General features: G+C 41.5%; 1 protein-coding gene across 3 annotated transcripts in view; it reads left to right on the top strand.

The window, feature by feature from the left end:
* The window catches only part of RPAP1 (RNA polymerase II associated protein 1), a 251935-nt gene that overhangs the window by 15240 nt on the left and 208855 nt on the right, over nucleotides 1-27840 (top strand). For all 3 annotated transcript variants that reach the window (XM_069208759.1, XM_069208760.1, XM_069208758.1), the window contains exons 2-4: nucleotides 3452-3649; nucleotides 6070-6218; nucleotides 8847-8939. In XM_069208759.1, the coding sequence (XP_069064860.1) occupies nucleotides 3478-3649; nucleotides 6070-6218; nucleotides 8847-8939 (414 nt within the window). In that variant the 5' untranslated portion in view covers nucleotides 3452-3477. The remainder of the gene's footprint in view (nucleotides 1-3451; nucleotides 3650-6069; nucleotides 6219-8846; nucleotides 8940-27840) is intronic.

Raw genomic sequence — 27840 nt, 5'->3', positions numbered from 1 at the left:
TTGAAATGCAAGTCATCCTGTGGAAAGGAGTGTTTAACACCCCAGCCCAAACAGGCTTTAGTTTCTGATCTCCAGAGAGTAAAGACTCTCACGGGGGGGTGAGTCCAGATTCTCATATGTTGGTGGCAGACTGGCCACTGCCCTCTAGGTGCATGTATTAATAAATCCGTCACTGGAATCAGTCCGTGTTTAATAATATGACATGTTGATACCAAGCACCCCTATCTTCAGAGAAGCCATCATGTAGCTATAGAACTCGTATCCAGCACATGTATTTAAAATGGCTTCCCTGCAAACTTACTGTGTCTAAGAATCGACAAAGATATAGTAGGGGCATATTTGCTTATGCATATATGTCCTCACTGGTAATATGATGCAGCCTGCATTAGGACTGAAGGCCCTGCTGTGGGGTTGACTTACAAATATTGCAGTGTTTAGATGGGCATGGCACACAAGTGTGCCATGTTGTATTGTTACTTTTAGGGAGCACTTTGTCATGCAGCCTGCAATAGCAGTCTGCATGAGGTTGGTGCTGGGCCCTTAGAGTGGCACAAGTGGTGCTGCAGCTCATAGGGGCCCTCTTCAGTACCCATGCCCTACAGAAGTTGTATTTTGCCTGGTCAAATTGGCAGATTGAAACTGCACTCATTGGCTCAGTGGCAGGCCTGAGATATGTTTAAAGTGCTACTTATGTGGGTGGCACAATCAGTGCTGCCGGCCCACTAGTAGCATTTAATTTACAGGCTCTGGGCACCTTAAGTGCCTCTTTATTAGGGACATACAAGTAAATTCAATATGCCAGTTGGGTGTAAGCCAATGTTACCATGAACACACTGGTTAGCAGTGGTAAAGTTTACAGTGTCCTAAGGCCAGCAAACCAAGATCAGAAAAATGGAGGAGGGGAGGGGGTGGGGGTGGGGGATGGAGACCAAACTAAGGCTGACCGGTCTAACACATCTTGTAATAATAGAGATATTCTCTGCTGCAAGTAAAATCTGCCCATAGCGAGTCAGCCTGCTATTGATTTATCTGGTCAGAAGAATCTCTACTAAATGTGGGACATATACAATTAAAGTATGACCTATCACTATTCCTTCACTGTTCAGTGGCAATGCAAGCATCTGGAACTGATTTCAAACAGCCTGGAAGACTTACAGCTACTGGATCTGATAGATCTGGCAAGTAAACTACTTGATGCATCAACTCACCATGTCTGTGGGTAAGGATTGATAAGTGCATATCTACATCTCTCATGGCAAAACAAGAAAAAGGTTAGATTATAATTAGGCTTTCCAAGGGCTGTTGTATGATACAAACTCTCTCTCGATTCTTCAAGTGCATCAAAGCATTCTTTGTCAAATGGTACCGAATCTTGTATGTTACTGGTTATTACCCTTACCAAGGATTTTGCAATCATGGAAACATTTGGAATTCACTAACAACAGTAACCAACGATTCCAAGAAACATCCCAACCTCCTTCTGGGTGACTGGTGGGCTTGTTTTCAGAATTGCAGAAACACTTTCTTTCGAGACTCTTCACACTCCTTTTCCAAATGGTGTCCAAGATAGATTACTTTCTTTTTAAAATACTGCTTTTTAGGTGGTGAAATCTTATGTCAGTTCTCAACTAGATGAATTAACAGGGCAGTTGTATTAAGTTTACACCTGTATCAGATCCTGATCTAGTACCACTTGTTCCCATTACTCTAGTCATGTTTGGAGAAAGTCTAGAATTCAAAAGATCAATCTGATAGAGACTTCTAGCTGCAGATTCCTCACCTTTGAAATGGGGCTGAAGTTGAAAGCATCAGCGTCGGGACTGGCGCCGGAGAAGGTCACGTTGGCCCAACTGTTGCCTATCCTGATCCGAGATGAGATCCGTCAGACCCCAGTGGAGCCGAGGCCGAACCCGTTGGCGCTGAACCTGATGGGGCCTCCTCGGACCCCACAGGGCCCGAAGGCATTTCTGAGGGGTTAGTCTGCTCGATTTAGTGGCGCACAGCCTTTGTAAAAGTCCTTTACTTGAGCGGGGGTCGCTCGGCTCCCAGAAAAGGTGGGAAATGCAAAGTCGGACCTGGCAACAGCTCAGCAGAACCATGCCTGGAACGCCGATGTTCCTCACTTGTTGCATTGACTGATGGACAAGATGAAGTCTAACACTGTTTCGACTTCTTTTTCTTCTTGTGCCTCTTCAATGAGTGTCTCAAGGACCTTGAGTGAGAGGAAGAGTACATGGGGCGCATGGAGTGATCCTACGATCTTCTTGATCGGTCTGCTTCTCTTCCATGCTTTTATTGTATTAAGGCCACAAACCGAACATGACATGACATTCATAGCTTGTCTAAGAAAATCTAGCTTTTTAATATCAAAGGTACCCTCTAAAGCAGCTGTTCCACATCTGTGTGCCACAGCTCTCCAGTGCGCTGTCAAAACCAGCCAGGGGCGCCACAAATATATGTGCACCAAGCACACACACAGGATTTCACAATTCACGACCCATAAAATGTGAAGAAGCTATTAACCCAGAAAAACGCTTCTACAAAGGTAATGAGCACCTACAAAGATAGACATTCAGAAATGTTGGCAGTAGTTCTCAGGTTCAAAATGCGCACCAATTATCTTCACTTAGGAAGAATAATCCAGGTAAAGAAAATAGGAGAAAAGGATAAAGTGCGACATTAACCATAATAATAACTCGTTTTTTTTTTCTTTTTTACATATTGTTCCATAGCGCACTTCTGTTTATCAGTGCTGACAATTACTGATGTAACATTTACCAAATGTAATGGTACTCATTTTATTGACTTGGCAGGATGGACATTTGAATTGGCTTTGCCGGGGTTCAAACTTATTGATCTACAGATTACTGTATGTTTTAACAGACAGTGTTCAACTCGTTGAGCCATATTTCCATTTGTAGCATTGCGGATAATCCAATATTAGGTTAAGGGGAAGGCAAGGATACATCCTATTTCTTTATTCATTTTTTTTTTTTTTTTAAAGTCTAAAAAAAAAAGTAACTTTATGAAAATAGGAGGCATGAGCCTAAGAATATTAACGGTACACATCTTAATATGAAACCTCTCCAGAGTGTTTGTAAATTAGTATACAACATGTCCCATTCCCCTAGTCCATTAATCTCATTCTGAGGTGTATAATTCTCCAGATTTACTTTTATCAGTGGTTAGTGTGCCTTTACCCAACCCCACACCACATGGTAAGGCCTCCTTTTCAGTGTTTGTAACATTTTCCTTCTGAAGATCTGGCATTTGATGGTAGACCTATTTCATAAGAGGTGTCACCATTTAGTACAGCGACAACAGCGTTTTCCTTTCCTTTCAGCATATTCCTGGCCCTCCGTTCCCACTGCTATTGAGTTGAGATGTAAGGTAGAATCATCTTTGCACCTGCTAACTTTTTGTTGGCGTTTATGTTTTTTTTTCTCCAAAGGTCTGTGCGGTAGGACGTCCAAGACGATGCTCTCAAGACCTAAACCCGGGGAGTCCGAAGAAGACCTGCTAGAGTTTCAGAACAAGTTCCTGGCTGCAGGAGCACCATGTGCTGCTCAGGTTGTGAAGAAAGCTGATAAGAGGAAAGGCAGCACAGAATGTGGTGATCAGGATACAAGAGATGTTGTGAAACTAGAGGGTAACAATGTTTGTTTATTTCATAATTAAGAAAGTGAGCATCATTTCAGGAATCCTACAATTATGTCGTACAGTAGTTTTCAACATGTTGAATACATATGTTTTTCTCTCAGTAAAATGCTTTACACACCAGTAAAGGCACTTATTATAAGACAAATAGCATATTGCACTCTCTACTAAGTAAGATGCACCTTATACAAACTGAAAGAGCCTTGAGCCCCCGGGAAGAGATCTCGCTACAGTCTTTTCCTAGAATATATGTACTGTCCTGCTAAAGCAAATGTAAACTAATTTCATCTAGGCAGCGAAGCTAAAACAATATAGTTGAATTTACATGCTAGTTACTGTGGAGTTTTCCATACAATGCCTACCATTGCACTCTTTGCTCCAAAAGCAGCCACATTCAGGTCTGCAAGGCCGAAATATACCTTCAGGGGATGCGGAGAATGTGAGTAGCCACAGACTGAAGTCTCAGCAGATGTTGGCACATCTGGCAGGACCCCACTGACATAAATGCTTCCTTGAAACCTCAAGTGCCAGATCTTCAGTCATTTACAGTAGCATTTGAATAGAGGTCTAAGGATTTTTAGACAGAACAAGCAAGACTTATTAGTTGACGTGACACGTGGGCCAGCTGACATTTCCTTGTCCATGGCGATTTTCACAGCATTGACTGGCCCAATAGAAGACAATGAAACCAACTAAAAGACAGAGGATCATCAGTCAGTCTCTGGGTTCAAAATAATTGATCTCAGTATTGTTGGAATTCAGTATCAGGCTGTCTGTTCTCCAGCAGCAATATCTGGGGAAACAGTTGGAGAACACAGACAGAGACTTCTTATCGGATTAGGTTTTATTAACATAGTTGTAAAATATCCCCGTTAGCCCCAATAGTCTTGACCAGAGAATGTAGATGCTGTAACACAAGGGCGAAGAAGCCAAATCCTGAGGGATGCCACATGCCTAAGGATGTGATATAGAAATAGGAGTTGGAAGGGAAACAGAATGAGGAGGACAGGAAAAAGCTAACACCTCACAAGTTCAGAGTTCCTGATGACAGTTTGATGGAGGTGAGCCAGAAGAGTTGTGTGATTACCTCTTTGGAAGTTCTCTGTCTGCCTCAGTACCACCAAGGTCCAGATGCTGACAGTTTTGGTCACCATTCTAATGTTGTCAACATCCCAAAGGAGAGCTTACTTCGTTTTTTTTCCTGGGCAAATGTCTACTTTTTACTGGTCATTTGATTCCCCTGATGTCTGAATGTGTGGGAGAATCACTGTTTGCAGGAGATTTTTTTTGTTTTGTTAATGTGGTAACCGTACCATGTGTAATGTTTGCTGGAGCAAGCCCTGCGGCCAAAGATAGAGTGAAGCCTGAAAGAAATTACAAAGCTGCTGGGGAATGAAGAGGCAGCAATTGGTAGATCTTTGGATGACACGTGTACCTGGATATTGAAACCTTTATTCACTTTGTTATGAAAATCGTCCCTGTCACTAAGGAAAAATTATTCAAAGGCAGATTTTGGAGTTTGTGTGTTTGTAATAGGGAGAACACTAGTTTTCCCCGTTAGTGCATGACCTGTCCTGCTTTAAGTCTCATCAGTCAAATGAGTATATACCTTCTGAACAATAACACACTAATCTGAACTTTCACGCAAATTTTGTAAAGTAAAGACTCTTTGAGCAATCAGCGGTGCATTTGTTAACTCATGAAATTGATAAAACCTCATTCCAAACCACACAGAAATATGTTAAGTATAGTAGTTACATTTATCTGCCCCTATATGGATTTTAGATAGAAGTAAAGTTTTATTCTTTGCTCAATCTTAGTAAGAATTTACTAATCCACTTAGGTATTCCAAGTGTCCTTTTAACCTTTTTAAAAGCATGAGTAAACCACGTGGCTGAGCGTAAAGTAATTTGCAAGTTTTCCTCTGATGGTACTCACTTTTCCAAGACATGCCATGTTGGTAGGGAGGCAAAGGAAAGGGCTCAGAAGTGTCTGCAGACAGCAGGTGGTATTTATAGTTAAGATTGTTTATGGTAAAAGCCTGATTTATAAGTTAGTGAAAACTAAAAATCCTCCACTTTCTGAAGTAAAGAACATTGATTTAACTAGAAGACTACTAACTGAGCATGAAAAGCATCCAAGTTTGTTACCTAAGACACCAAAGTATCCGAGTACCTTGTATGCGTTTGCTATAGTTAAACTTGAAAATCAGAAAACATAAAAGAAAACCTTTTCATTCTGTTGCTACTATCAGTGTGCTATCCAGGATGTTTGTGGCATGGACGAGGTGTGGATGAAATGTTAGCACCCTTCATCCTGTTCTGGTCATTTTCATGTCTACCCCCTTTACAGTATTTGTCTGACATAGCTTGCTTGTTGATCATGTTTAATGTATTTTTGTCTGCCATTTAGAGTTCCCAGATCTGCCACCAACACTTGCTCCAGCTCCTCCAAAGAAGTCAAAGTTCAAAAGTGGGAGTGTTCGTTTTGCTGATGCCGATCCAGAGACATTGTTGGACCAGCATGATCGCCACATCACCGCTGTCTTTTCCAAAATCATTGTGCGTATTCTGTTCAGACGTTATCTTAGCATATAGGTGTTTGAAAAGTGCATGGGGTGGGCGGGTCAGAATGTCTGTTCTGTATTACTACTTCAGCATTGTCATTTTACTCCAGTTATTTTTTTGCTGGAGTAGAATTGAGCCGATGGCTTGTTTGTTTAAATGCTGTGAGGCTAAAGAATTTAGAGAAGCGTGTACTTGTATGTAGGGCAAAGAAGCAAACTCTAGGGTTTCTGGACCTTTAGAATTGAACAGTAATGATTAAAAAAGTTTATTTTGTCCTCGAATATTTTGAGATTTGAACACAATATGCTCATACTTTTGTCTAAAGGAATACGGTACCAAAGAAATAATCAAAGGGTTTGAATCTACAGCATAAATTGTGTGTCAGGAACTAGTGTTCCTTAAAAACTGTTGATACTTGTACCACAGCTCTGTTGATCGCACTGAGATAAAAGTGTTGCAGTGCCATTCTGGGAGAGGGTGGCTGTGAAGATAGCTGGTGTACCAGCAATAGTTTGTCAGGGATCCAGCTAGTTTGAGGCAATCCGTCAGGGACAGTAGTTGATTTCAGGACAATAGACAGTAGGGGAACGGTGCTTGCCCTATGCAGGATCAAAGGCTCTGTAGAGAAGGGTTAAATATAAACAAGAGTACCTGAAAGCCGGGTGGGAAGCAATACAGATGCAGGGTGGAATAGGCAGTGAATAGGGAACTGGAAGTCTCCATGGGAAACTAGCACAAGTACAAAGAACAGGAAGTTAAAAGTAGGGAACTATTAGACAAACATCATAAATTATAGTTTATCTTCTCCTCAGAGGTGATCTCTCTGTGAAGTGAAAAGCATCATATGAGAAGACAAGGAGCAGATTAACCTCACAGAGTTCAAGGAGATGCTAGCAGGCCCTATGGAGAAGGAATGCTGGATGGTTCTCTGTTCCAAAGGCACAAGCCTTGGAATCTGACTGGCACACTTGGAAACAATGAAAATCAGGATAATAATATATACACACAAGGAATCAAAAGAGAACAGTGGAAGGTACACAGAACCAAGAACTGGGCTCTGGGAAAATCTGGATTAGAATATACAAAACTCGAATATACTAGGCACCTGCACACTAACTACAGCAGGAATATGCACTTAGACCAGGAATACAGAAATACAAGAAAAGGAATGTGCATATACAAGACAGGTCTGGGTGTATGCAGTCAGAACTAGGGTCAAGGCACACAGGAGAACAAAAAGACAGGCTAAACAAGAGACAGTGGACAGAAACAAATAATCTGAACAGGAACACATAACCAAACAGCAATGAAAACTGAAATCAAATACAAGCCTGGAATATAGCTGTAGTATTAAACGGAGAGCAAGGAAACACAGCAACAAGGTTAGTTGTGAGCCTCTGCACTTTAGGCACACCAGGCAGAAATAGCAGGAGGCCCTGGGGAGGAGCACAGGTTCAAGGAGAGAGACAGGTGCAGGGAATCAACCAGGTACAAGAAATCATCAGTGAAGGGAAGGCAGAACTGGGACTGGGAAATGGGAAGACCAGTGAAATCAGCAGCAGACATGAGAGGACACAGGAAAGCCAGGAATGGAGTGTGGGTCGACGGCAAGAGAAAAAGTCCAGAATGTTGATATAAAGAGGTTTGAAAGTCTATGAGATCCAGGAATTGAGAGAGAATAGAGCAGCCACCACCAGGGCATGATTGGGACATGGTTTGGAGAAAGAAAGGACAAGGTGGTGTGAAAGCCTGGACTGGAATGTGAAGTGTATCTGGGAATGCAAGGTGTAGAAGTGTATATATTCCTATTCAGGGAAAAAGACAGGACCCTGGAGGGTCCCTGTGAGTGCCACCTAGTAGCCGGATGGCAAAACCGTAACATAGTTCTTTCTTGTGGCATCATAAAGCTCATTGCATAAATGGCTATCTGTGCTAGCAACACTAGACCTGCTCTGTTGATTAACTTAGGTAGCGACATTATTCACCACAAATTATGTTGTGTAATACATTTTAAATATGTCTAACTAATTGTTAGTTAGACAAGGGCATTATAATTTCGATATTCTAAGAAAGGCTTCACTCGAGTTGAGAAATAGTTGACTGATGGCCCCATAAGGCTCACTTTCTTACATGAGTTATGTGGGGTTGTTGCAGGTGCACAATCAGTGACTAGAAGCCAGAAAGGTAAAGTCATTTGACGCGTATTCATAAGACAAGCCTATGATATGTCATTTTTGAGTCTCCCCAATGCTATATTTTGTAAAGTTTTCTCATTCTGCACAGGATGCACACTACTTTGCTTGCTTGGGACAGAAAAAGCTTTCCAAGTTAACTTGATTCTTATAGCTAGTTTACTATGTTTAACATCATATGTTTCCTGGTGATGTCTTTTACATGTTCTTGTGGCTTCCTGCTCAGGGATCTCCTTCTCGTACAAGCTAGTCAACTTTAACATTCTAAAGAATTGCACAATTGGGTTGAGCATAAGGGGCCAGATTGTTACTTTGAGCATTTAAGAAGCTTCTTGCCGAGCTGTTCAGGAGCTGACTTCTGGGTCTTTGGAAGGTTGAATACAACCGCAGGTTGCCTTTCCTGAATTCATTGAATGTATTGTTCCTGCAGGAGCGGGACACCAGTGCAGTGGCAGTGACTGCTCCTCTTTCCAGTGGCGATGCATTCCCCAGAGTATTTCACCGCTCGGAGGTTAAAATGGAGGTAATGACAGCTCTTTTGTGCATCAGTTTCGGTTCAACATTGGTTTGCAAATCTTCCATAAATGTTCACCTGTGCATTCAGATAAATGAGTCTGAGTCTATCTGGTAATGTAAGTTATACATACCTTTGTTTTTGTAATCTAGCAAAAAGGTAGAATAATTTAGAGTTATGGATGCATGATTATAAAATGTTCTGTGCTCATGGAAGCTTATTGCAATGTTGTAATTGTATTTGGAAAGCACCCATTCTGAAGCAGGTTACCGGGCCTGGTACATGTTTATTACTACCCTACTCGTTTCACATTTTATCAACTGCAGAATGATGAAGGGCTGGTTAGGCGAACCTTTGAGCACACAGTTAAGCATGGCCCACTGAGATGGCTGCATTAGTTCAGAGTTGCCAGAGTTGATTCTGCTGAGCCACCGGACTCAACTGTGATCGTGTCTGTCACATACAGTGTGCCAGTGCAGTGTTGTGATAGCGCCTCTGTGAACCCCGGAATGGTGTTGCTATTTGTAAGAAACCTGAAGGGTGTCAGTGTTTGTGTACTCTGTGAATTATTCTAGGGACTTTACAGTTTCTTATTTAGGTGTATTTGAAATACTCTGACCGCGCAAAGGCTAGAACTATAAAGGGGGAAAAAAAGAAATAAGAACCAGCTGTATCTACGCAAAATACTTCTCGTCTATCGTCAGCCAGACATGGTACCAAGGTCTCCGTTCCTCTGTAATATGTACTATTTGGATAAGTATAGAAGAGCCAAAGAGACGTGATGGTAGCATATTATTGTTTCAAACATATGCTCTTTCATAGATTCAGTATGCTTTAAATGATCCTGCCCTACAAAAATAGAGTCTTAGTAGACTGCTAATACAGAACTCGTTAAGAGGTACCTTTTGTTTTGGAGCTCCTTTGGAACTGCTGTGAGCCATTAAGAGCACATTTCAAACACATGAAGCCTCCAAGAGTATAATGGACCTAGTGGCCACGACAGGGACAAATCAAACTAGGGTCATGAGGAGGTCCCTGGGTGGTGGCAGAGCTCCAGCATAATCACCGCAGCTACCCCCATTGTCAAATCAGGTCATTTTTTGACTGGAAATGTTGATAGCTTCACATTGCATTTGAGTCCTTTCCTGCCATGGACGCTAGGCCCACCCACTCATGTGTGATAGTGTTTTTATTGGTTCAACAGGGAGAATGCCAGGAATTTTGTGGGTCTCTGAATTCTGGGAGTTGGTATCACAGAAATGCAAGGAAAATGTATGATTTTTAGGCAAAGTTAGAGGTTTGCATGCCATTGTGCCTAAGAACATTTTGTGGGATCCAGGTGAGGCACACGACCCTGGACTCCTCCAGGTATCTAAATGTCTGGATTTGGTAGGTTTTCATAGGTGATAGATGAGCTTGGGACCAATTACTGTACCTACCTGTATTGCCACATTGCGTTTTGGGGACTTTTGTGTTGCCGGCGCTTGGCCAAGTCATGTAAGTGGGGAAGCATTTTATCAAGACAGATGGGGTAACGGTGGGTGGTTGATATTTTCTTCATTATTGTGCATTCTGGAAGTTTATGTCATTTGAAATGCAAGGAAAACATCATGGAAACCACTCTGGACTCCCCTCCATACTTAGTTTTCAGAAAAGTCTGGGTTTGATGGGTTTCCCTTGATGACAGCCAATCCAAGCCTGAAAAGCGCAGCCATTGAGCAATGCAGGTGAGACTTTATTGGGATTTAGCTCCATTCTACTGATCCATTGTAAAAACACCACAGAAATTTGGGCCAAACTCCCCAATTTGTCTCTGGAGGAAGTGGGGGACAAGAAAGACTGTATTGTCCACTTAGGGGTGTAGAAAAACTGTAAGGTGTGGGCGATATTGGTAGCGGTGATCCTCATCATAATAATTATTATAATAGTGTGGAGTGCATCCTGAGAAGCAAGTAAACTCTACAGCACCTGATGCCGGATAACAACTTGGAAATTCAGTCGCATCCCAACATCAAACCTGCTGTATTCAAGGACTTGCCTACTGATTTTTAACGGCCACCCTTTTCAGTTTTATCAAAAAAATAATTAAATACCCTGGAGTGTATTGGATTTACTACTCCTGAGTGGGGGCGGGGGCAGATTGGGGTGAAAATCCCCAATCTTCCTCTCAGAGGGCAGAAAGACTGTATTGTCCACTTAGGGGTGGAGGCATGCATAGCTCCATACCAATGCTGGCCACTCTACCCAGTGTTTTAAATTATATTTTCCGTGGTGTCTTGTGGGCTTTCCTCCAACTGGGGGGGGGGGGTGCTGTAGATTGGAGGCAACCCATTAATCTGTATTCTGGGGGGGAGGAGCAGAAAAACTGATTTGCTCTTGGTGTTGGGGGTAAGGCCCCATGGCAGGATGGATTGCCCTCACCCATTTCCTATTTTATATAAAAACCAAACCCCTGGGATCTTGTAGACTTTCTGGCCCCACCTCTGGGGCAGATTGGAGGTAAAGACTGTGGTGTGGTGTCTGGAGGTAGGGGGCATTATAATTCACAGTTGATCCAGGATTATTACTCCTCATTGGTCATCATAAGTGCACAGACCAGTTAGATTGTATTGAAGAGAAAAGGCCCATGTTACTTAACTGTAACAATAGTAGCCTCAAAAAGGTGATTGGGGATGAGAATGCAGCATATTTTAGGAAGAACGGTAAAAATGAAGTTAGATTCAAGGGCTTAATCCAGGTCCTTTGAGAGACTTGTAGAATGTGATATGAGATATGTCAGAAAAGGTGTGAAATAATTTCCATACTCATGCAGACCTCTGATTACATTACAAAACAAGCATTGGCAAAGCCAGTAAATTTCTGCTTTGAGATCTATAGACTTTATCAATGTTTTTTAGTAATGGTGTGCAGCTTGGCAAAAGAAGAACAAAAGAAGCCTATGAAATGGACAGGTACATCATTTTGTAGGCACTCACATTAGGCATGTGTGCGCCTGCAAAATTATTTGGTCACTGTTATACTTTTTATGTGCTGACCTTTGTTGGATCAGCGAATAAAATGATAAAAATGCCCTAGTGAGTTTTTTTTATTTTTTTATTTTTTTTTGTGCGACGGGGAAGAAACACAAAGAACGCAGGTACAGCAACATAGGGCACAGGATGGGGGGAGCAATGCAGGGAGAGGAGACAGTGGGTGACAAAGAAGGAAGGAATGGGTGGGTGAAGCAACTCGCAGGGCGGGGACAGAAGCAACACAGAGGGTACGGTGGGGAGGAGAAACAGAGGGTGAGCAACAAATGCTAGTGCAGTGCCCCACACAGACTGGCAAGCTTGCATGGAATACAGAAAAGAAAGTTGTGGCAGCACTACTCAACTCTGTAATGAACTGTAGCAAATAAGGGGAAGGAAGTTGTAAAGCACCCGCAGCTGAATCCTTGAATCTAAGGAAGATTAAATCAAAATCCTCCCAAAGCTATCTGTAGGGAGACCGACATAATGAAAGTAGCTTCTGCTGACCAGTAAAAAGCAAGGAAATGAAAGTGACTTTGAAGCCAACCAATGGCAAGTTACGGGTGGGCTCTAAGCCCCTTTTGAGTTGTTATTTGAAAAAAAAAAAAGCAATAGATCTCTGAAGTGTCATTGCATGTGCTGTCTCAGGCGAGACCTGAAAATGAACCTTCAGAATGAAGTAGTTGGGTACCAAAAAATTTCACTTTGCATTCATATGAGCCTTTGTCTTATTCTCATTTCTCTGTTGTCCTTTATCTTTGGCCCCAGGTCACGTAGGAGGGAGCACTATTATTTTCTTTTTTCGGTTTTGCCCCACTGCCAGTGTACAAATTGGACAGAACCTCTGCCAAGCAAAAATGATTTTCAGCAGGTCTCTGTGCTTTACACTGGTCCGGCTGTGTTCTTTGCCCCTCTGAGGATCATCCTACTTGTTATAAATTCACATTTGCAATCCATGTTTCAGGGAAGCTGTTGACAGCAGGACTAGGTTCCAGACAGAAAATAGCAGAAGCGAACATGTCCAATTAGGAAAAAGTACAAGGAAAGTCATATACACACTATTTTGATGCAGTTTCTGTCCAACTGCTAGACTGCTGGTCTTTTCTGCAAATGTGCTGCAGAAGCAAAAGAGGTGTACATTTGGAATATGTGCCTATGTGAGCTACTTGGCAGAAATGTGACTTAACCACACAGCCCTGTGTTATTGCTTTACTTTAGTTTGGGCATGTTTTTCTTGTGGTATTGTTGATTTCTTCGCTTTCGAAAGTAGGCTTTTTATCTACATCTGGGAATATGACAGTGTAAGTACTTGGCTTTCATCAGAGACCAGTTTATGGCTGGGTAAAATATTCCAGAGAAATGATATCATAAAACATTTGAACTCTAACATAAAACAGAGTTTTTGTGAGTTTGGTTTTGGCTGAAGACAATTAAAGAGCTGTATTCCATAGTGTTTCTTAAAGGGCCTTCAAAAGGCTCTTCAGGGCCTCTGTGTTATGTATGTAAATCAAAAGAACCATCCCTTATGTCAAGGTGACACAAATGTTAGAGGTGCACCCTGTGATTACAGGTGGACCATCAGAATCCTTAAGTGTCACTGTCACTGATAAAAGGAATATCCCCAGAGACTGACAAGAAGACAGCATGTAGGACAGTTTGAATGAGATCTGTAATATTAGTGACTTTAGTTCCCCATTAAGCCAAATAATTTAGTAGTATAGTGACAGGAGAGTGTTGTTCATTTTAATAAATGTATTCTCAAGGTCGATGGTATGTAAGATCTGGTTAACCCAGTGTCAATTTTTTATGTTTGCCTGTGTTTCTAGTTTTGTTTGGGTCAGCACTGAAATGTTTCCTTATTAGATCAAGCCGACCAGATAGCTCTAGCTAACTGGTTAAAAAAACATACTAGGGGCTTACGAGGAACATAGAAGGACATGTAGCCTGCCAATTGGTTACTACTATTTGGCTTTACTTTAACTCTTATTTCCTTGCTTCTTATTCAGTGGCTTCCTTTGTCCATCATTTTCTGGGCCTGCCATGATGCACTGCCAATTTACTTGTGTCCTTCCAGTGCTCACTTTAAGAGAGCTGCTTTTTTTCTTTCTCTACTTTTGTCTTAAGCACTCCACAAGAGTGCTGTCCAGCTGTCTCCCCAGTGTGCTTCTCTTCCCCCATCTGTGTTACCCTTTCTTGCCCCTGTGCTTCTCCGTCATCCTCCACAATGATGGGCTCCCCCTCGTGTGCTTCTTCCCCTATTGCTTTCTCACCAATGTGCTTCTCCCCCCAGCTCCTTATTGCATTATTTTGTCTGTATGCTTCGCCCCTGTGCTTGACGTTGCTCTCTCACTTCCCCATTTTCTTCTCCTCCTTCCTCCATGTTGCATGCACCCAATCATGCTTTCCGTGATGCTTCCCCCACCTACGCCGATGTGTTGCTTCTGCCCTCATCCTGTATTGCTACTGCCCCAATTTGCTTCTGCCCTCTTTGAGTCTGCTCCCTTGGCTTTAAAGAAAACACTTTACCCTTTTTCCCTTAGTTTTTTACTGATAAAAATGCCTGCAACATTTTGTTGGAGTGTGCCAGTAGTTGTGCATGTGCTGACAAAATGACATGGACGGCCACGTCATAGGATTTTTTAAAATAAATCTTCAGCCATGCTGCACAACTTTTGGGGATGGTGAACAGCATCATTCAAAACTGTTGGCAAACCCAATAGGTCCCAAAAGAATCACCTTTTGACTTTGGAAATGTTGTTTATTAGGGGAGCTTTCAAGTTGCCGTTTTGTACGAATGGGTGCTTGATGACAAATGATAGATGAGATGTAGAGTTGAAGAGTCTTTTTCCCTGAGCCCTCTACCTGCCACACTCTCGGAGGAGCAAGCATCTGCTAGGCCTTTTGGGAACGTTGAGGAAAACAACACACACATGAGAATATTGGATCTGTGGTCACAACTAGACAAATCACTCCTGCAAATACATAAGAAATGCAACATACATATCTATGGGACGTACAAGATACATGTACATGAGAAGGCATTACATCAGCATGAATACAAGAGTACTGAGAATAGTGCATCTCTAATCTATCTTCCCTCTTTAACAAATAAAGGTAAATCAAATCCTTGATTTGACCGTGTCAGTAAACCACTCTGCACTGTGTTGAGGACCATTTGGGTTTTTATTGGTATCTATATTAACCATGTCACTATGGGTGTCCCTCAAGATAGAGGTTCTTGAAGACCTTAGTAAGATGCGAGTTACTCATAGAACAAATTAATCAGCTTCACTTGAAACTGGAACCTCAGCCCAACACAGACCAGAACCAATGTGATTCACTTAAATTGTCCAAATGCTTTATTGTCTGTAGATTGTTACTCTTTCTCTTTCATTAATCTTAACCTCCCAGTTTCAAGTCAACATGAATTGTTTTATCCTTCCTTTATCCTTCTTAACGTACCTAGTACCTCAGACATTCCGACATTCAATTCACAAAATCATCCAATTGGATTAGTCTTATGAAACAACTTCTTTTAAGATGTGTGTCAAGCGTAATAATTTTGTCTGTTTCATACCGAAATGTTTGTCATTGATTTCCTACCCCAGTGTTCCCTCCAGCAACCCAGAATGTGATAGGCATATATAATATGCCTTAGCAACATCTGATATAGAGAAAAACATGTGGTGTTACAAGGCTTTGATCATTTGCCCACAGCTTCTTCATACCCCTGCACAGATCAGTCTCTTAAACCTTTTAAGTAGGCTGTTACTGATGCTGAATATAAAGGTAGTCTTTTATGAATGATACCACTTGTATAACCGTATAGAAAAATCCTCTATCTTAAAAAAAGAAATCTGTACTGTTAAATTGATAATGGTACATCTGCCCTGGAAAAGCTCTTGCTTTAAGATTCTGAAACAAAATCAGATGTGGAATTACTTAAAATGTTATCTACCCCTTTGTAAAATAGTTAATATTCTAACATATTTCATACTACTTTTGAGAGCATCAAATTGAACCGCTAAATCGTGCTGTGTCCTATGAGAAAGAGGAACAGGATGAAACTGAACTGATAGACTCTTCCACTATTTGTCAACTTTACCCTTTGCTCCATACATCGCTACCAGTGTGGAGAAATAAGCAATTTCTTAGTGGTAATATTTACTGCATGCCCTTTAAGGGACATCTTAGATACCTCACTTCCGTTGGCTGTTGGAGGATTACATTTGTCACCTGTCTCAATGCAAGATTTTTCATTTCAAGCATGTCAACTCGAAAAACACAATGAATTATTTTTGGCGAATGCTGACATGCAGTAATTTGTGGCTTAACTCTTTGGTCTCTGCAGGTTTGTCTGGTTAGTATTGAATGGTTATTTAATTATTATTGAATTATTTAAGCATCCTGGTATATCATATACCTGTGCCATTCTGTTTCCAGCAAGGTTCCAAACGTCCTTTCTTACATTAAATGCCTGTCCTGTTGAGAGATGAGTTAATGAATATATACATGATATATGGAATGATATGGTGACATGGATTATGTCAAATTGATACTGGAAGGACCATCTTGAAGACCTGGGGTCTGGTGTTCTATATTCTGGTCGTAAAATATTTGGTACAATTTGTGACCAGTATTTTTGCAATCAGGAAATAATTTTATGAACCGACCTATGTATTAATAAGTCAGTTCTTAAAATTCCCAATTGTCATGAGTCAGAATATGACCTAATTCATAAATAGTGATGAGGTAGTTCGCAAATTGTGACTCACACTGAACGGATGCTCTCACAGGGACCTGGGCTTGAACTCTAGAAACTATCAGTGGAAAACCTAGGGGAAAAAAATACCACAATTAACACAATTTAGTCGCAATTTTTGGTCAGACAACGTTCTTGGCATAAACAGGATATATGTCTTGCTGCTGGTTAGGATTTCTTCCTGTTGAAACAGATGAAGCTTGAGCTAATTATATTTGGAGCACCTTCTGCTGTGTGGAGGAAGGCAAGTCATGTTTGTCTGACCTTGTCTGCATCCGTTAAATTGAGCAGACCAGATATGCAGAAGTCAGTATCCCTTGTTCTGACATATGCCTGCCACACCTGCTTTCGTATCACCAAGAGCTCATTGAATATTTGTGGAGGCTTTCTTGCTAGTTAATGTAATATCTATTTCCTTGAATTCCTTATTCCTGAGGAAGCCTTTTAAGCTTACTGGCCGAAACATGTTGACTTTTCTTGGTGGAAGGAGTCCAATTAAGTCGAGCATTCCTTAGATTAGAATAGTGATAGGGGGAACCCAAGGGTGTTTGACCCTCCACACTTTACGTGAAAAAGGGCTACCTTCAGGTGGATTCTGTGTCAGAAAATCTTGGACAATCACCTGTGTTTCCAAAAAACACAAGAGGGAGTGACAAGGAATTGATACATTTCATAGGATGTTACCCTTGAGACATAGTTGTTGTAAATATTCATTAACTAGAGCATGTATTTTAAGACTATTTTTCTGAATGTCTAATGTCTGTGTATATAAATGTAATTTGTTGGTAAAACAGACGTGTTGATGGTTTGCAATATATCGATGATTTCGATTAAAAGGAATTTATGCTCAGTACTAATTTATGTTTTACTGGATTGTGTTGAAACATTTTGGCCATTATCCCCTAGGATTTAATTTGATATTTTGCTGGGGTTTTTAATAAAGCATTTATGTTAAAAAACAAAAATGCAGCCCAGTTTCCTGCAGAAAAGATAACTTTTGTTTTATTTGAGTTAGCAGCAGTAGTCCCCTGGATCCCTGTCTACTCTTCCTTTTTTTTTTTTCAATCATAAACGGGAAGAGCTCCCAAAGGTATGCCTTCCCTCTTGTAAATGCATTATTACCTCTTTTAAGGTATTGGTGAAAAATCAGTGTTTGCAACCTGATTTTGCTAATATACAGATTCAGTACTTGAAAGCGGCACCTATCACAAGCCCCATTGAGAATCCCATTAGGAGTTTGAAAAACGTTTCCTGCTCCTAAACTGGGATTAGTTCTAAGAAAAAGCATTTTGACAGCTTCAACACCAAACTGGTGTGTTTGTGCCTTTTAACGTGCACTACATCTGACATTTCATTAACTTTTCTCTGTCTTATGGTTGGTCAGTGATAGAGTCCCATATTTTATTAGGTAGGTTGACGGTTTTCAGATGCAAAGTGAAGGCAGGTACCTCTAGTATTGTTTGGGGAGTAGTGGTTCTTATATTCCATCTATTTTTCAAGTTCATTCTGAAGTTTTATCGGGTGGCGCGCCCTATTTTTGGCTAGAGTACCCCTGTCTGTCCTCTTTATGGTGTGCTGATCCTTAATGTTCCATAGCGCTTGACTGTGCTCAGTTGGCAGAAGGATTATCACTTTGGGTTTTATCTGAGAGTCAGAGGTAATTATCTTCGGAACAACCATGTTTTCACCTCTCTTATGAACTTTAACTGCTCTTGAGTGTTTCAATCTTGATGGGCAGTGGGTGGTTTGTTAAGAGAAAGGGGAGACTGATATGGATTTCTTACTGTAAAGTGGTATGACGATCTGTGGTGCTTACCTGAATCATAGGGCCTGTTTTATTAGTACAGGGAGTGCAGAATTATTAGGCAAGTTGTATTTTTGAGGATTAATTTTATTATTGAACAACAACCATGTTCTCAATGAACCCAAAAAACTCATTAATATCAAAACTGAATATTTTTGGAAGTAGTTTTTAGTTTGTTTTTAGTTTTAGCTATGTTAGGGGGATATCTGTGTGTGCAGGTGACTATCACTGTGCATAATTATTAGGCAACTTAACAAAAAAATATATATACCCATTTCAATTATTTATCATTACCAGTGAAACCAATATAACATCTCAACATTCACAAATATACATTTCTGACATTCAAAAACAAAACAAAAACAAATCAGTGACCAATATAGCCACCTTTCTTTGCAAGGACACTCAAAAGCCTGCCATCCATGGATTCTGTCAGTGTTTTGATCTGTTCACCATCAACATTGCGTGCAGCAGCAACCACAGCCTCCCAGACACTGTTCAGAGAGGTGTACTGTTTTCCCTCCTTGTAAATCTCACATTTGATGATGGACCACAGGTTCTCAATGGGGTTCAGATCAGGTGAACAAGGAGGCCATGTCATTAGATTTCCTTCTTTTATACCCTTTCTTGCCAGCCACGCTGTGGAGTACTTGGACGCGTGTGATGGAGCATTGTCCTGCATGAAAATCATGTTTTTCTTGAAGGATGCAGACTTCTTCCTGTACCACTGCTTGAAGAAGGTGTCTTCCAGGAACTGGCAGTAGGACTGGGAGTTGAGCTTGACTCCATCCTCAACCCGAAAAGGCCCCACAAGCTCATCTTTGATGATACCAGCCCAAACCAGTACTCCACCTCCACCTTACTGGCGTCTGAGTCGGACTGGAGCTCTCTGCCCTTTACCAATCCAGCCACGGGCCCATCCATCTGGCCCATCAAGACTCACTCTCATTTCATCAGTCCATAAAACCTTAGAAAAATCAGTCTTGAGATATTTCTTGGCCCAGTCTTGACGTTTCAGCTTGTGTGTCTTGTTCAGTGGTGGTCGTCTTTCAGCCTTTCTTACCTTGGCCATGTCTCTGAGTATTGCACACCTTGTGCTTTTGGGCACTCCAGTGATGTTGCAGCTCTGAAATATGGCCAAACTGGTGGCAAGTGGCATCGTGGCAGCTGCACGCTTGACTTTTCTTAGTTCATGGGCAGTTATTTTGCGCCTTGGTTTTTCCACACGCTTCTTGCGGCCCTGTTGACTATTTTGAATGAAACGCTTGATTGTTCGATGATCACGCTTCAGAAGCTTTGCAATTTTAAGAGTGCTGCATCCCTCTGCAAGATATCTCACTATTTTTGACTTTTCTGAGCCTGTCAAGTCCTTCTTTTGACCCATTTTGCCAAAGGAAAGGAAGTTGCCTAATAATTATGCACACCTGATATAGGGTGTTGATGTCATTAGACCACACCCCTTCTCATTACAGAGATGCACATCACCTAATATGCTTAATTGGTAGTAGGCTTTCGAGCCTATACAGCTTGGAGTAAGACAACATGCATAAAGAGGATGATGTGGTCAAAATACTCATTTGCCTAATAATTCTGCACTCCCTGTATTGTTTAAATGTAATTTGTAGGTACAGTGGTGTTTTTCCTTGGAAGGCCCTCTAGTCATTGAAAGTGCTTAGAGAATTGAACATTTAACTAACGGTAGCAAGTGAAATGTTAGTAACTGGGGTCATGTGTTCTCTTGGGTAAAGGTGGAGGAAGAGTCTTGCTGCAGTGTTTTGGATTTGTTGGATTTTGCATATTAGGCCATTGACGTAGTCAAGCTTGGAGAAGAGCTTGTTGTATTGTTCGTATCTGAGGAATGAGAAGATGCAGCTCTGCATTTTTATTGTGCAGGCGGTGCTCCTTGTGACCATATTGACTTATGTGGGATAGATCTGAGTCCATGATTACTCCTACACTAATGTTTGTGCCCTGCTCTACAGATCATGATCTGTCTTTGCAGTGCTGAGCGTCAGATGATTAACCATAACCCATGCTTCTAAGGCAGGGAGGCAGACACCAAGTCTTGATTTTAGAGGTCTTCTGGGCCATGCATTTTTAGAATGATTTACATATCACATGCATATTTTTAGGGTTGAATTATCTGATCCTGTCCATTTTTTTGTAGTATTCCAAGATGTAGTAGCGAGTGTTGGTGAACAGTGAAGGCTGCTACTAGGCTACAAGCAGTTAGGCTACCACTCAGTTTTAGTCCACTGAGTTGTATGTAGTTGCACATGGACATGAGGGTTGAGTCTGTGCCCCTACCTGTTCTGACTCAAGATTGTTGATCCTACATTAGGTTATTTTCCTCAGTAATATTGAAGAGTTGAATAAAAAAACGCTCATCTGTGTTTGAGTTCAGTGTGCTGTCTTTATGGGGATGTGGGAATACTTATGAAGATGGAGAAGGTATGAGAGATTGTTGTTCTGTGCAGTTTAATAATGTGAGGTGGATGTCTGGGGGTATTGTGTAATATTGTAGCTGTGATTACATGTTTTGTATTGCAGTCTGCTCGAGGAAGTTTTGAGTTGAGATGATGTATGGTTAAACAGTTTTGCTTTGTGCCCTCAATGTGTAGACAGGGAAACTCTTTATCAACTGAAGCCAGTGGGTTCAGTGCCTTGTCTGTCACACGAGTGAGTGTCTATGACTAGATGCCCTGCATGCATAAATGTTATATAGTGAGTGAACAGATGTGATGTTAGGAGCCCATGTCCAAGGAGGTCGCAAGACTTCAGATCTTGGACTGTTGTGCAATGTTGTCAAGTTTTCTTGGATATTGATGGGTCTTTGTGGGTGTTGGAGAGTTTAACAGTTTATTGGTGGCAAATGTGTGTGCTGGCTATGTTGGAGATTGCGTGATTGTGAATGATTGTTCCTGTTCTGCATGTGCAAGGGAATGGCTGTTCTTTGTTTTGTTGTTAGTAATAAACAGCAGAGCATAGTATCCTGTGTCCCCCCTATTCCCTGTCTGAGCTGGTGCCTGCACGGCTGAGAGGCAGTGATGTAATATAATGTTAGTGGTGAGTGGTAGCTAGGAGATAGGGACAGTTGGAGAAAGGATGGAGCCCTGACCGGTCCTACCTATTGTTGCTGTAAACTGAGGGCCTAAAATGTAATAAAAAAACTTGGGGCCAGATGTATAACCATTCGGAATACCAATTTCCTATTTGAGATTCTCTCCGAATTGCAGTTAGGAAATTGGTATTCCTAATGTATGAAACTCACTGAGGTTTCATTTAGGTATTTCTTGTGGGTTGTAAATTCACCTACTTCACGAATATTAATGAGATAGATTGCAGTTTACAACCCATTAGGAATCACAGCCATCACAGGGATGGTGTCCTACTCAGGCCAGCTGACCACCATGTCTATAATTGTTTTATAATAAAGCAATCCTTTTTTTTCTTATTTATTTTTTTATGCAGCCCATTTTCCTTAAATGTCCGTGAGACCACTGCCTTCTCTTAAAAAATATTATTTATAGTCTTAAAGGGGAAGGGATGCATTGGGGACCCCTTCTCCTTTGTGAACGGAATACCACCAGTTTTTAAACTGGTGGTAAAGTATTGTTTTGCAACCAGAATTTGGTTGCAAAACAATCAAACATACCATAGTGAATCAGTATTTGAAAGGATGCATGCCCTAAACACGACCCTTCCAAAAACCGAATCACAAGTTAAAAATGCAATTTGGTAACAATTTACTAAATCACATTGGGCATTATATACATTTGAAAAAGCATTTTTCCTATTACAAACGGCCCGATTCTGCAAAGCAGGCCGTTTGCAACCAGAAAAATGCTAATTACATCTGGCCCTAAATTTCTGCCTGAAATGTTCCTTGTTGAAAACGATCCTGCTCTCTTATTACAACAGTGTGGATGTTGAATTCCCACTAAGCAACATTTGTGTGATGTAAGTGAGGTTCGGTACAGATTCTTATAGTAGGTCAAATAAGTTTTCTTGTCAAATGGGCTCATTTTCTAAACCCAAGAGGCTGTATTCCCATTGCATACCATTGTTCCAGAAGAGTTGAAAGCCTTGCGATGTCGGCATCATTTCTTCAGCACTAACCTTGGATGTCTAGTTTGTGTTATAAACTGAATGATATTTTCACCTGCTTCGAAAGATCTTCAAGTGGATCCCCACCGAATCCAGGAAAACGGTCAGCCATGCGCTCGTCGGCAGCAGACTCGAATACGGCAACACACTCTACGCCGGCACCCAGAAAATCCTAAAGAAACTACAAAACATCCATAACGCCTCCACCAGACTCATCCTGAACGTCCCACTCTACAGCCACATCACCGACCAACTGAGAAACCTCCTCTGGCTACCTATCAACAAAAGATTTACCTTCAAGCTCCTCATGCACACGTACATGGCCTCCATGGCACATTTATTGCAGCTGTTTTCTGTGCCTTTTAGCTTGGCAAACTTGCGTGTTAGTGAGGCTGAAACTATCTGGTTCTTCTCAGTGCGCTGTTGTTGTAACGGCAGTGCTTGGACGGTATGGAATTGCTGTATCTGCAGCTGGTCTAAACATAGCTTAACATACTATATTAGGATCCCTATTTAATCTTGCCTCAATATAGAAAGGGGAGAACTTCATAAAATAAATGCATGCCTTAACAGTCTTGTTATGGTATAGGTAAGTGGGTGTCCTGAGAGAACATAATTCTGACTGGGGCTTTGAAATCTCATAATGATTTGAACAGCTGGCTGTTTAACACATCTGTCTCATTCCAAGGTTTTGCTGCTGCTCTTTCCTCCTGATACTTCTGCTGACGCACAGGGTATCTTTCCGAGTTTGCTGCCTTGCGTTACTCATCTAATTTATTTCATTTTATTTTTTTGTTCACCATTCCCCACGTATGGAAAGAGCAGGATATAGGTAAGTCCAAAGGTATGGGAATGGCTTCCCCTTTCTTGACATCAGCCATTCTCTTGCACGGGTCCACCACTAAAGACCCTATCTTTTCAATCTGTATGCTAGGCAGAATATTTTCATTGAGGGTCTCATATATTTGGAATAGTCTTTCTCATCATGTTAAATCTACTTAAGGCCTTCTCACATCCCAGAAAACCTTTTAACACTGAATTCCCCCTATTTGTATTTATCTGTCTTTGCATGATAAAACAGATTGGCCTTTAGCAGTACGTTGCACCAAATACATTTTAAGACCTTAAAGCGCTTTTATGAGTGGCTTCTTGGCTGTTTTGAAGATCCTGCCTAGTCTAATGTATCTTTTGTACTTTATGCAATATCATCCTATTTGCTCATTTTTTAAAGCGCTTTATACTTCTTTCAAATAAAGTCATTCTTTACCTCAGTCGAGCTATTTTCTTTTACTTGACATCCATAACATAACTACATATTAGTTTAATATAGAACTATTATGAGACTGAAGAACCAGCATAGGAATGGAAGAGCTACTGACCAAAGCCAAAATAAAAAAATATTTTTAAGTAATTAAATAACCTTGTTCAGTAACTCCATTTGATATTATATAAGTTGATCATGTTAGATGAGAGAAAATGTTTTTTCCACCCTCTGCGTAAGTGGGTGTAAGCCCAACAAGTGCTTGCCTTTAAAGTAGCTGAAGAAAAACCATAAATGTTTGGGTATTTGTACAGCTGTAGTGAGCACTGGAGGGGTTTCATCTTCCTATATACTAGAACAGATACCTAGTTTTTTTTAATGATCTCTGTAATGTATTTGTTTCATATAGAGTCAAGATAAAGGCGTGCCCTATACCAATTTACAATAAACGGTTTGGGGTTACATGACAAACTAATGCTTCAACTTTTCAAATGGGGTGGATGTTTGTTACAGGGTAGGAAACCTCTTAAAAAGTTGGAAAAGCCTGATTAAATGATTTTCGTTTTGATTATTGAACAGTTTTGTTTTACATTGCTATTTATTGGATTTTAAACGCTTGTTGTCTTGGCTTTTGACATTAGTTACAGATAAATTCTTCTAAACAAGTTGATGTTATATTAATGCTTATCATGGTCTTATAGGTTCAAATGAGGAAATTCAGCAGTTCAGTGAGGTGTAACCATTCTTGACCTCAGATGAGAGCTGGTGAAATATCACAGCATTCGTCAGGAAAAAACATGAGTGAATAAAGAAAATATAATAAACATAACTGTGAAGAAAAAACAAACACTTCCTCATCCTGGCCCAAAATGGTATGACCCTTAGAGGGTTTATTTAGTCAGCTCGCCCCAGCTCCTAAACAAAATCTTACAATTTCTATATGGTAAGCACAGCAATTGTGATATTGTTCAACTCATGGCCTCCTCACCCCCTTCGTTGGCAGCAGTAGGTTCAACAATAGTGGCCTTCAATTCTAGCCCCCAGGAACATCAAATGATTTTAGTAGTTCCTACCAGACGGCTGCAATGGGGTGGTTCCGTGGTCTCCATCGTTCCTCTGAATGCAAGACAGCACCCTCCACCATCTCCTATTTCTTAACTTCATCTTTATATCTACATGGAGGTGGTCCTTCAGGAGACCTCCAGTGCATTGCTGTGACCCGCCTGATGATCACTAAGGCTAGGTCAGGGAAATTAGAGCCCTCTCTCTTCCCCTTCAGACGAGTATACAGGCCCAGCAAAAAAGGTTTTGCTGTGAACAAATCTGTTCTGTAAAGCATTTTCTCCAATTTGACAGCTACTACTTGCCAGAAACAAATGATTATCGGGCAGCTCCAAGTCATGTATGGGAATTCGGTATCAGTTGTTGCACACTTGCAGCACTTTGTATTGTCCTTCTTAGTAATTATGTTCAGTCTACGTGGCCTGAGATAAGTAACACAACATTAATTGAATAGTGTGTATTTAAATCTAGTATTCCTAGATATTTTTTGAGAATGTTCTATTGCGGTTCCTCATTTCTTATCCCTCAACTCCTTCCTTAGTTCTCTTTCCAAATAAGTCCTCAGGTTCATCGTATTGGTAATACTTCTAGGTTGGAGGGATTTGTAAAGCAGTGACACAAGCTTACGGCCTCTCCTAAATGTAAGTAAGATCTGTAGGACTTCTTACTTTTGCGGCTCAGAGTGACAGTCCCCCCCCACATGCTTCCCAGAAACTGTAGCAGCATCCCATATACTGGGAAATGGGATTCAGGCAGCCTGTCTTTGATCACCAAGAATTTTAACTCCCTAAGATTCCAGTCTTAGTAGCAGTGAACCAAGGCATGGATACTTGCCACTGTTCAGTCTCTTATCCCTTGGACTTTTATGTACCCTCTCCGCACAGTGGGTATACCAGTTAATGAGAGCGCAGGCGCCTAGAACAAATTCTTTGGGTTTCTCCCCTGGGCTCTCCTGCAGCACTGGAGAGCGATTGCTAGAAATTTAGAAGATTTAGTATCTCGTAGTTCAACACCCAATAATGATGTTATTAAAGGGCCCTCTGGCTGCCATGCACTCAGCAAACCTAGTTCCACCAGAGTAGCCTCATCAAACCAGCAGGCAACCCGCTGTATCTGGGCAGCTTAATAGTAGGGCTCATAATATGTGTCATGAAGCCCAACTTCTCCCACCAGGCATCGTAACGTTTATAGCCATAATCGGGGTGTGATTACGACCTTGGTGGATGGGATAAACTGTCACAAACGTGACGGATATCCTGCCCGCCGTATTTCAAGTTCCATTATATCCTATAGAACTTGTAAAACGGCAGCGGGTTATCTGTCACATTTGTGACAGATTATCCCATTCACCAAGGTCGTAATCAGGCCCTCAGTGTCTGCCCTTGTCCCAGATTAGCTCTTGTAGCAAAACATTTCCTGACCTAAACGAAGACTGTGGGATCAAAATTGAGAGCTTTGGAAAGTAATACAACATTCGTGGAGGCATCGCCATTTTTGACAGGGCAATCCTTGCCATCATGGGGAGCAAAATGCCAAAAATCCACACTACCCTTTAGGGTTTGCAGCACCCCTCCCAAGTTCCCTTGACAAGTGTCTTCATCACCGTGATATACTTTCACACCCAAGTATTTAAACATCAGGGGTTCCCATTGAATTGCCAGTTGAGTCACTGCAGAGGAAATGCACAGCATACCAGGATAGACTGGGAAAGCACATGTCGTGTTCTGGTTCCCACAGAGGCCTGATACCTTGACAAGCTGCTCAAAGAACTGCATAGTCCTAGTAATAGCCTCTTCTGCAACCCAAAAACCCCAGAGCATATCAGCAACATAAAGCGATGTGGCATGTACTGCATTCTGCTAAAGGAATTACTCTGTCTCGCCTCTCTGTCCTTACCATGTTAATAAAGGGCTCCACCACCAGTATGAAAAACATGGGTGACAGTGTCCCTCTGAAACTTTTGAAGGGGAAGTATATGTACTGGCCTGTCCTCACTCTTGCATGTGCATTTGTATGCAATAAAATGACCAACTTGTCCCTGTTGACTCCCAGGGCCATTTGCCTCATCACTGTGCACAGGTAGCCCAATTGTACTGCGTCAAAAGCCTTCCGTAAATCGATTGACAAAATCACTGCGTTAGGATTAAACTCGTGGCTCATTTTGGCAAGGATTCCATAAAGCCTCCTAATATTTTGGGATGTACTTCTATTCAATATAAAGCCCTTTTGATCTCTGTGCAGTAAGGTGAGTATAAAATTGCAGAGGGGTACGCCAATAGCTTGCTAAGAATTTTATAATAAAAAATCAGCATAGCGAGGGGCTTATATGTCAATATGTGTAGGTCCTCCCTTCCAGGCTTGGGTATGGATGCTATCAACACCCGAGGAGTGCTGGTAAGCGTTCTCTCCATCACCTCCAGATACATCTTAGCTCAATGTGTTGCAAGCAATGGCACATAAGTGTGGTAAAATACAACAAGCAAACATCTGTGCCAGGAGTTTTGTTCTATTCTAGTTCTTTAAGTGTCACTTTTAATTCTTTCTGAGATGTAGTTCCTCCTAATACTGTCCTATCATCTGCTGGTACATTAACAGATAGAGTAATGAGCATGGACCACTCCATGGATGCATAAATTAACAATAGGGAGCAGATGTGAGCCTCAGCAGTAAGCGGTCTTAAAAGATATTGAGAGTCATTACAAGTTTGGCGGGCGGCTACTGCCGCCCGCCAAGCTGTAACCGCCGTGCAGCCGCCAATGCAGCCGCACTCTCGCGGTCCCCATTACAACATCCCCGCTGGGCTGGCGGGCGCAAACCTAGTTTACCCCCGCCGGCCCAGCGGGGATGCGGCCGCAACATAGGAGCCGGCTATGCAGACAGTGAAAAGCTGCACGGGGCCCTGTTCG

Source organism: Pleurodeles waltl, chromosome 9, assembly GCF_031143425.1.
Source record: "Pleurodeles waltl isolate 20211129_DDA chromosome 9, aPleWal1.hap1.20221129, whole genome shotgun sequence".
NCBI classification, from domain to species: domain Eukaryota; kingdom Metazoa; phylum Chordata; class Amphibia; order Caudata; family Salamandridae; genus Pleurodeles; species Pleurodeles waltl.
This window is presented reverse-complemented; position numbering and strand designations above follow the sequence as displayed.